At 42.1% G+C, this 11125-nt stretch overlaps 1 protein-coding gene across 1 annotated transcript in view; it reads left to right on the top strand.

Annotated features, from left to right (window-relative positions):
• PDCD1LG2 (programmed cell death 1 ligand 2) overlaps window positions 1-4667 on the top strand; it is a 42973-nt gene extending 38306 nt beyond the window's left edge. The window contains exon 6 of the mRNA XM_081802757.1: window positions 4035-4667. Within this exon, the coding sequence (XP_081658883.1) occupies window positions 4035-4040 (6 nt within the window). The 3' untranslated portion in view covers window positions 4041-4667. The remainder of the gene's footprint in view (window positions 1-4034) is intronic.
• The last annotated feature ends 6458 nt before the right edge of the window (window positions 4668-11125 follow it).

Raw genomic sequence — 11125 nt, forward strand, 5'->3', positions numbered from 1 at the left:
CACAGAGTTCCTGGATCTCTTGCTTTTCTGTATGTGATAGGATTGGACTTCCCTACGGTTAGTTTGTGGTTAGGTGTGGTCATGTGATTTGCTTTGGTCGACTAAATATAAGCATAAGTGATGTGTGTTATTTCTGGGTAGAAGATATAAGGGCTAGCTTGTGCTTTGCTGTATTCTCTTTTTCCATGCATGGTAACCAGCAACATTTGAGGTACTGATTGCTTCCTCAGCCTGGGTCTCTGAGTAACTACAGATAACAGAGCCCCTTGCTGACGCTCAGTGGACATGGAATAAACTTTTGTTTATTATACAGAGATTTGGGGATTGTTTGTTACTGCAGCATAATCAAGTCTCATCCTGACTGATACAACAGGGAAAAACTGGAACCTCTACTCAGTACAGCATGTACTCCCATTTACAATTCTCTTTCTGAGAAATGATAACATGGAGAAATGCTTTTGATATAACAAAAAGAAAAGAAGGGTAAGATACAAATATATACTTACCATATCATTAATGCTCTATTTAAAAAATGTTTTTAGTATACCACCACACCCCTTTCTCCCAAAGAAGTGAAGTAAAAATATTTGAGTGCTCATAATCATTGTCTTTATATGTTGGAAGCTTGTACTCTTTGCTTCTTTTATGTTTTCTGAATTTTCTTGGTACTTGAATACATTTTTAAATGTCCCAGTGTATCATTTTTAAGTACTCAGCAGTGCTTGTTAGATGAAGAATGATCTCTCTATCCTCATCTCTCATTCTATATATCACCTCTTTCATATCCCAGCATATCAAATGCATTGTATAGAACTCTCCATTGGGTCCTCATCAGCTCTAGGGAGTCCTCTTTCAAGGACATGTACCAATGTCTTAGTTGCCTTTCAGAGGTTCCTAACCCAGTGAACCTAGAAGGAGTGGATACATACTCCAAGGATCTAAGAGATCAGGTCTGGGCCCATGGCTTCTTGCTCTCATGCAGGCAACCAAGCTGTCAACTAGTATAGCTTCAGGAGTCAATTCTGATACCATAGATATATATCATACTTCCTTTAAAAAAGAGTTATCCTAGTCATCATGACCTGGTTTGTTAGCAGTTACAAACCACGTAACCTGACTTCCTCACTTTACAGATGGCAAGATTTGGGCTAAGGGGTGTTAAGTGACTTTCTTGAATGAAATAACGACAGAATTTCGTTAGTGCTATTCATTCTCTCATTCCCTCTGAAACACATCCTGTCTGCTATTTGCATGATTCTCAGGTAGGCTGTGTAGGAATTGTAAGGATGAATGAAGCACAGCATTCGTACTCCAAGATTCTCACAATCAAGTATTTGGAGATAAGGTATTCAGAAAACTGTTCTCATTTGGCATAATTTGGGCTAAAATTAAAGAAGCCAGATTTCTATATACTCTCTAGCAATTGATCAGATGTCTGTGTTTTTGTTGTTGTCTTTTGTTGTGTGAGACTCTTGTCTTCCCCGTAGGAACTTCCACCTGAGAACTGACCACAGCATCCCCACCCACCAGGTGCCTCGTTCCCCTTTTCCCTTCAGTGGTTGCCAATCTTTTCTTTCTTTTCCCATGATAACCTTTTCATAAAGGAAATATTAGATGGAATACCTGTATGTAATGAGTGGGGGAAACCTTAGTCCTCCTGTGTGTCTCCTTTACTCCCACTACTGCATACACACCTCTAACATGAATCCATGGGGTTTGTTCTCCACCAGGAAATTCTCTGCAACACCCACTTGGTGTCCTGTGATTTATCTTAATTCTGACATTATCTACCTGGAAATAGGCTGAGATCCCACCCATTAAGGGCTCGGTCCCACAAGACTGCCCTCCCCACCCTCCACCCCCCACTTCAGATGCCGTTGGCGAGTCCAGGTGGTCACCTGTGCTTCTGACCAATCATGTATAAATCTGAGGTTCCCACCGTCCCCTCCTTGGGTTCGATGAATTTGCTAGAGCAGTCCACAGAGCTCAGGAAAACAGTTTACTTACTGTTTAGCAATCTATTATAAAAGGTTATGACAAATGATGCAGACGAACATCCAGATGGAAGAAATGCATAGGGCAAGGTGTGTGGGCATCCATGCTCTATGCATGCGTCACTCTCCCAGCCCCAGCATGTGCTCACCAATGCAGAAGCTCTCAGAAGGCCTACTTTAGGGATTGTTATGGAGGCTTTATCACATAAGCATAACCAATCATTAACTCCATCTTTAGCTCTTCTCCCCTCCCTGGAGAATGGGGGGTGGGGGTGGGGAGGGCAGTCTTGTGGGACCGAGCCCTCCCACAAGAGGGGGTGGGGCTGAAAATCCCAAGCTTCTAATCACAGCTTGGTCTTTCTGGTGACCAGCCCCATCCAGGAGCTCACCAAGAGTCACCTCTTTACAACTAAAGACAGTGCTATCACCCAGGAAATTTCAAGGGATTTGGGAACTCTGTCAGGAAGTGAAGTCAGAGGCCAAACATTAGAACAAAAGATGTTCCTAGTGCTCTTATCTAGTAGGAAATTACAAGGATTTTAGGAATTCTGTGCCGGGAGCCCGGGGCAGAGACCAGTACATATATTTTCTATTATCTCACAAAAGCAGATTAAAACAGTAGAGTGAGGGATATAAACACCTACCATAGGTCCCTGCAAAGGCCTCTAAGGTATGCACATGCTTCTTGGAACATATTTGGAAAATCATGTAGCTCTCAAGCTATCACTTTATCCCAAAGCCCACCTTCTTTACGTATCCTCGTATCCTCGGAATCCCCGGAAACGCCCGCCCCACGTCCAGCTTCCTCCCATGCAGAGCCCAAGCTGTTCCAGGGCGGGAGGTGGGCGTTGGAGGAGGAGACTCTAACAGCCTCATTCACCTGGGCTCGTGAGTTTTTAATTCTGCCAGAAGTCAGTGTATTTTTTTATAGTATTCTATGGCTTTACAAGAAGTACAAATGCTACATGAGAGTTCAGAGATGGGGAAAATGTCACTTTAGGCTGGGGATCATCAGGGAAGAGGGAAGTTTTCTATGGAGGAGGTAACATTTGAACCAGGCAAGAATGGAAAGAACAGACTATTCTAGATAGAAGAGGCCAGGGGGGAAAGACAGAGGCAGGGAGACATGGGCATCTGTGGGAAAAGGCATGGGCTCCTAGCCTGGGAAGAGCCAGGTGGGAGATAAGAGGAAAGACCATTGGGGGCCATCCTATGAGACAGGAGTTCCAGGCAAAGGGGGTTAGATTTTACTCATCGGGCATGGGTGCCTCAGTCAGGTCTCAGCAGAAAGCAAGAGGCACACTCAGGAGGGGTGACTGAGGCACACTTACAAGTTAAGGCACACTGTATTAGTTACAAATACAGAAGCAAGGTTAGGGGAGACCAGTGGGGGAGGTAGAACACCCTGGAGCTGGCAAGAACAGGGAAGAGTTGACCAGCCCGAGGCCTGAAGGGGAAGGGGGAAGAAAGAGTTACCACGAGGCTGGAGAGAAATAGTAGGAGAGGGCCACCCACAAGGATTAAGCCAGTCTGCAACCTGTCTGGGAGGTTGCTGGAGCATGCACACCCCAACCTCACGGTGTTGCCCATTACTATCTTCTTTATCCTCTAGCCTGAGAGAAAAGCAGGGAATGGAAGCTAGGGAAAAGAGAGCCCGATGAGCTGTCCAGTGTCATCCTCCTGGTACCTGAGCGGGGTAGAGCAGCGAGGAGAATGAGTCTGCAGGAAACAATGGAAATGTCTGGTACAATGGGGAACTAGCAAAGATTTTGAATAGGGGAGCCCCATGAACTGAACCGAGCTGGCTGCCGGCCAGAGAATGGAGGGAACAAGGCTCTTGCAATAGGTCTGGAGAGATAGGCTGAAGATGCAGACCCAGGGCAGTGGTCGAGGGGTGCAGACAAAGGTTAGGACCTATGCTGCCCTCGGATGCATGGGCTTTTCCCCTTTAGCACTTCCTCACTCCAATCTGATTTTTGAGAGCTTATATACTTACTAATCAGAAAACTGACTTTCCTATTTGTGGACTTCTCTCCTCAGATTTGAACCTGTGGTCTCAGGAGCTGGGGTGACCTGATGGGACATCCTCGAGAAGCTTCTGGACTCTGAACAAAAGAGAGGCAGCACCCGGCCACGTGTGCTCAAGGAGGCCAGGCAGCCCCCCACGCGCCCCTGCCGATCCAGGCGCTCATCCCTGCAGCCTGTGACTCTAAACAAGCACTATAGCACTTTAGAAAATGACCCCCCGGATCCTAGACCCTGATGTGTTCTGAGGCTCCTTCTTGCTGCCAGACTGAAAACAAGGGAATTTCCCCCCCTACTTTTCCAAAGTGATTTCCAGAAGCAGAGATGAGTGGAAATTTTCAGTTACAGAAATGGACCAATTGCCAATACAGATATTTTTATCTGCAGTTTCTTCTGGATTCTGGAAAAGCCTGTTGAGGCCATGAACTCACAGAGCTTTAAACAAAGTTGAGCCATAATTGGCGTATCATATGGCTTAGTGGAATCTTGAAAGAATCTGAGTTATTTTAATTAACAGAAAGCATTTAAGTACACAGTGGACAACTCCAAATTGTAGAGAAAGGCCGTTGAGTATTTTTGTGAGATCTAAATCACAAAGCATTTGTTTTAACCTGTAATGGCCCCATATTAAAAGATTTTTTAAAACTACATCTTCCCTTTTAAAAATGCTATTTTTTTTAACCTCAGAAACCAATGGCATATATTTAAAAAATTTGGCATGCTAATGTGCTGTACCTACAAAGATTTCAGATGGGTACCCATAATGGTCAAAGCCCCAAACAAAGGCTCCTTTCCTGGCCATCTCTCTGACTTTAAACTCCACCTTTCAGTGCTCGGCCCATGTCTGGGTTACAGTGACGCGAGTCAAGGCCTTTGATGTGGAGTCCCCTTCTGTGGGTGTCGAGGGGAAGGGTAACTGCATGCAGCGACAACTCATTAATCCTGTTAAATTAGGTCTGTGTGCTGCAGCTATGAAGTTCAGCTATTGTCGAGCACAGCAGAGTCCTAGTCAGTGGGTTTTCTCTCTGGGTTTGGATCCATGAGGATTGGAACACATGTTATTGTGTTGTATATCCTTAGATTGTGAGCTCCCGGAGAGCAAGGAGGGAGCAGGATTTTGTCAGTGCTGCAGCGTGTTGGGTGGGATAGAGGCCTCGTGCACGATTGGCTCTAAGGCTCATCCTAATATGGAAGAGAATGCCTACACGTAACATTCTTACTTTTTATGACCATAATATGAATGGCTAAAAAGCATGTAATGGCAATCCTTGAAAACAAAAGAGCTGGATGAGTTCTGTGTCTTAAAAAAAAAAAAAGTACCTTTTACAAAGGAAGCAAAAATAGCATTTGGGAGAGTTTGAGGAATTGAGAAAGACCGAACAAACAAAAATCACCTATGATCTCATCATCTCAACACAAGTATTTTCATTTTTGCTGTTGGCTTTTGGTCCTTGTCCAGACATGTATACGATTTCAGCCATAGTTGTGATTTTCTGTCCTTTTTTTCAAATTTATCATCGTACCACGGGCTCCCACCTATGTGGCTGACTAGTCCTCCTAATTATCATTTTTTAATGGATGCATGAGTCACAGATCATAAAGAGCGGGGATTGGGCCCAAACTCTCTTCATCCCCTGACCATTATAAGCCCATATTTTGACTGTGGACTACAGTGACATTTAGGCTTCCTAAGGATTAGTATCATTTCAGAAGGGTGTTTAGGAAACCCTGAAAAGCCTGGGTATTTCCATTTCCCCCAGTGCACAGACACCTTCATAAATGACCTCGAGTCCCTTTGGGGATGGCTTCAAGGTAGATCTACAGTGTCCGTGGCGTTGTTGTAGGATCCTTTCTGAGAACTGGGGAAGAAGCTATGATTCTCAGTTGTGAAAAGTCAAGTCAGATTTCTATTATATAGATCAAGTAATGCTTTGGTAGGCTGGCCGTCCACTGAATTCTTAGGACCAACCACCACTGAAGATTTCCTACAAGTAAAGAATTCTGATTGCTATTCTGGAATCTTATCCTCTCCACCGAAATCAGGAAGCCCATCTCAGGGGCATTCTTCCCAGCACCCTTGGCCTGCAGAAAACAGCCCCCCTGGAAGTGTCCAAGGTGGCTGGGGCTCCCTCTCTAATGCATTTCTCAATGCTTTAGTGAAGGGAATATTCCTTGGGCCCTTTCAAGGTGAGGAAAGATGCACAGTTTACACATGATAAATGACTCCATTATTCCTAACTCCTTAAACCTTTAGGATCCTTCCTGTACATTATTCCACAGAAATTCTATCAACTCAATGTTGCTGTTGAGCACAGGTTTCAGTCAAACAACTAAGTAAACAGACCACTCCCAGCTGCTCAAACTCATACATTTATTTCAGCTTGCTTTCACTGTATAACAAAACTTACGGCTTATGTTTCTCACTTATGCTTTTATGATTGTGTATGTTAGCAATTTAGGCTGGGTTCAGCGGGGGCAACTCATTTCTGCTTTATAGGGCATCAGCTGGGCTCACTCACGCATTTGCCATCAGTTGACAGATGGCTTGGAGGATGCTGGTCTTAGGTGGCCTCACTCACATGTCTTGGAGTTGGTGCTGGCTCTGGGCTGAGCCATGTACCTTCAGCAGGTCTATCCGTGCTTTTTTCAGTATGGAAGCTGGTCCAAAAGAGTAAAAAGAGGTCCAACCCCAATGTGCAAGTAGTTTTCAGGTTTCTGTTTGCATCACATTTGCTAATGTCTCATTGGCCAAAGCAAGTCAGATAGCGAGGCCAAAATCAATGTGGGAGGGACTTACATGAGGGCCTGATCTACAAAAATGGTATATATATAATTTCCTGGGGACTATTGCTGTAACAATCTACCATAGCATTAAGTCCAAAAACCTATGGAGAGTGTATCGTATCAGGGCTACCTAAATTTGGCCCCAACCCAATGCTGTATTCTGTTTTCCTTGGGTCTGATACCCTTAGAGTCCAACTCAGTGTATATTAATGAGGTTCCTTCTAGTATAAATTTAACAAAATCTTGTGATTCTTTTGGAGTAAAGCTTTTCCCTCCAGAGCCAGCCTCTGCCCTTCTCCCCCTGAATATGCTGGTATCTGACTCTAAATAAAAGCCCAAAGACCATGAGAGCTGAGAGCAGTAGGGTTTAAAAAGGATAGGGATCCCCATGCAGGACAGCTGTCTTATCTGTGCTTGTTACAGGTTTTCAAGCAAAGGAAGGCTGGTGTCATCAAATAGGAAAGGAGAGGTTTCTTCCAAGGGAAGCTCAGACCTAGCACGGATAGACCGTAATGCAATGAATCACAATGCCATTGCCTGCCAGAGATTACCAGTTCCCATTTTCCAGTGGCAAAGAGTTCGGCTCTGAGTTCAAAGCAAATCACCCCCAGCATCCAGGGTGTGGTCTGTTTCCTAGGACCACTCCTGGTATCCAGGCCTGTACCAGCCAGGGTCCAGTCAGGAAAGTGGAGTGGATTTAATATTAGGGATTGGTTATAAACATTAGAAGGCAGAAAGAGTGAAAGATAGATACCAAAGAAATCCAAATATTAGAGCTGCAAACGGCAGCTAACTTTCTGCTATGGGCGCTGACAGAAGGGACAAATGCAGGAACTGGAAACAGGAAGAATTCTCTGCCTCCCCCATTCTCATCCCCTAGGGCCTCCCAACTTGAACTTTATAGGAAGCCAGCCGGCAAGGCAAGCTGGTAAATGCAGTTTGCTGAAGTCCAGCCCAAGCCTGGCAGAACACAATAGAGGAAGGTAGGCTTGGAACTGAGAACAGGAGGTAAATAACCAACCAATTCCTGCATCAAAACTTATCTAGGTAAATAGAGATATAGTCCCTGAGAGAGGAAAATACAGAGACAATGGATTCTAGTTAGATTGTGGCACAAGGAACTTTCTTAAACTTTGTGGCCTTTGACCATATAACAAGGGCTTAATATATATTTATTGGTTAATTGGATAAGAAGATAGCAATTGGGAACTGCTTTGGCCAGGAGCATAGGACAAAATAAATTTATTTTTAAATGCATTTTGTAGGAGAAGTATCAGTTGCATCATCTGATTGCAATTGAAAGAAAACCTGATGCAAATGGGCTTATATTAAAAAAAAACAAAGTGCATTGGCTTCTGTAACCGAACAGCCAAAGGTGTGGGTGGGCACAGGGGTCTCTCTACCATCTCTTCCCTCTGCTTACTTTTTGTTGACCTGTTGTCAAACACGACTTTGTATTCTCAACAGCAGGCTCCTCTTAGGGGAAGTAAACTCCAAACAGCATGTTTTCTGCTCAGTTCTGTTTGTCCTATAAAAATAGAATTCTATGTTAAAACAGAACAGCTACAAGAAGTACAGAGGAAGCAACTAATGCCCAGAATTGGGGGTTGGACAGATCGAACAGAAATATAACCAGGCTAAAAAGAAAGAAAGAAAGAAAAAAGAAAAGAGAAAAGAAATGTAATCAGACTGCTGGTCAAATCAGGGAACTTCCCAGTGTCTCAACCCACTTGCTTTAAAACTCAGCACATGAAATGCTCAACTTACAGGTAATTTAAAGTTTAAATCAAAACGAAATTTAAGGAGGCCTTTTCAACCATAACATTGGCAAATACTCTTTAATGATAATATTGCTCCAGAATATGTTGTCAAATTGATAGACTCCTAAATTGTTAGTGGTCATATAAATCAGTACAGTTTTTTTTTTTGAGGTGTATTTGTCTATAGATCAGAGGCCGTACAATTTGTCATACCATTTGTTTAAGTAATTGTACTCTGCAAATCTGTAAATCTGAAATAATCCAAAAGATATAGAAAGCTAAAGACATGGAGACATTCATTGCAAATATAAATATATGATTTTTTAAAAGATTTTCTTTATTTGACAGGGAGACATTCATTGCAAATATAAATATGTGATTTTTTAAAAAAGATTGTATTTGTTTGACAGAGAGAGAAAGAGCGCATACAAGCAGGCGGAGCAGCAGGCAGAGGGAGAGGGAGAAGCAGGCCCTCCATGGAGCAGGGAGCCCGATGCCGGACTCGATTCCAGAACCTTGGGATCATGACCTGAGCCGAAGGCAGACGCTTAACCGGCTGAGTCACCCAGGCGCCCCTAAATATGTGATTTTTTTTTAAAAAAAAAGCTTTGCCATAACACTGAATGAAAAAAAGCAAGGTATATAACTCTATACTCAGTTCAAGTTAAAAAAAAAATGAACTAAAAAATATGCTTGGATATGTAGCAATAACCATGTCAAGGTGTATATTTTTTACACAAAAATACCATTCCATTCCAAGGATTTTTCTAAAGGAAATCGTAGACTGAAGCAAAATGGGTCTTATATGAAAAAATGTTCTAATTACAGTCTTATCTAGATGGCCCCAAACTGGAAATGACCTGTCAAACAAAATGGAAGTGAGTTAGTCATAGTAATTTGTATTTGGATTGCGGACTACTATCTAGTCATAATATGACAATTAAAAAGATTATGTGGAAATATGGAATAATTGTTATGATATAATTCTAAGTGAAACAAATAATTTCTCACCCTGAGCCCATCACTATGTCACTCAGTTTATGTATGTGATCTCTTTTCACGCTCGCACAGTCTGATGGATAGGAAGTGTGCCATCTTCATTGTTCAGATGAGAAAGTGCAGACAAAGTTCCTTAGTAATTTTCCCAAGTTCACACAGTTAGTAGAGCTGGATTCAAGCCATTTCTCTTTATCTAACTATCATGTTATAAAACCCTAGACACTTGAGGATAAGTAGCAAAAGTAAAGAGAGAAACAGAGAGAACCAGCCTGGAACAGTGATGTGGGGGTCTTATCATAATGGTTTCCTTTCTATTACAATGTCAAGTCCAAATAAATAAATACAAAACAAATAAGAAAAATGTGAGAATGGAACAAAAAGTTGGGAAGAAGTATGTATACTAACATATTAATAGGGTTTTGTTAAAGTGGTGGAGTTGTGTGGAACTTTCCCCTTTTCTCTATTTTACAAAAATTTTTGATAATGTACAGCACTTTTTTTTGTATTTAAATATTTATTTTTTTAAATTTTATTATGTTAATCACCATACATTACATCATTAGTTTTTGATGTAGTGTTCCATGATTCATTGTTTGCGTATAACACCCAGTGCTCCATGCAGTACGTGCCCTCCTCAATACCCATCACCAGGCTAACCCATCCCTCCACCCCCCTCCCCTCTAGAACCCTCAGTTTGTTTCTCAGTTTCAGGTATACAACATAGTGATTCGACATGGACATACATTATGAAAGGATCACCACAATAAGTCTAGTCACCATCTGCCACCCTGCAGAATTATTACCGTATTATTGACAGTATTCCCTATGCTGTGACTTATTTATTTGATAACTGGAAGTTTATACCTCTTCATCCCCTTCACCTATTTTGCCCATCCCCCCACAGCCCCCCAACCTCCAGTTTGTTCTCTGTATCTCTGAGCCTTTTTCTCTTTTGTTCTGTTTGTTCATTTGTTTTGTTTGGATTCCACATATAAGTGAAATCATAGCTGAAAGAAATGACAGATACTCATATTTCTAATAACACTTCCAGGAGTACCATTGCTCTTTCCAAGTATCACAGTGTCTCAGTGGTCAATAAGCATAACGAGCTCTGGTTTGCATATCATGATATATATCTATATTTTAATATGGAATGCTTCCCAGAATTGTGTGCACAGGGCCATGCTAATATTGATCTTTCCAATTTTAGTGTGTGTGCTGCCAAAGGGAACACTTAAAATTTAAGGGAACTTAAATTGTGGTGATCCTTTCATAATGAATGTCCATGTCGAATCACTATGTTGTATACCTGAAACTAATAAATATGATATATCAGCTGTACTTCAATAAAAAAAAAAAGAAACAGGGGGGGATTACTTCCACAAAGTCCTGTTTTTAGCATGTTTGGGAAGAAAATCTAAAAGCACATATTCCTTCCTTTTTTCCTTCCTCCTCTCCTTTGCTGTCTCAACTGTGAAATTAGAATAGTAATGACAGTCTCCATCTCTGTCAATGTGATGAGATTGCGGTCAATTTTTATTTTCTTTATATTCTTCCTGTATT

The sequence above is a fragment of the Leptonychotes weddellii genome, chromosome 14 (assembly GCF_054177405.1).
Source record: "Leptonychotes weddellii isolate Sample4059 chromosome 14, ASM5417740v2, whole genome shotgun sequence".
In the NCBI taxonomy this organism is placed as follows: Eukaryota; Metazoa; Chordata; class Mammalia; order Carnivora; family Phocidae; genus Leptonychotes; species Leptonychotes weddellii.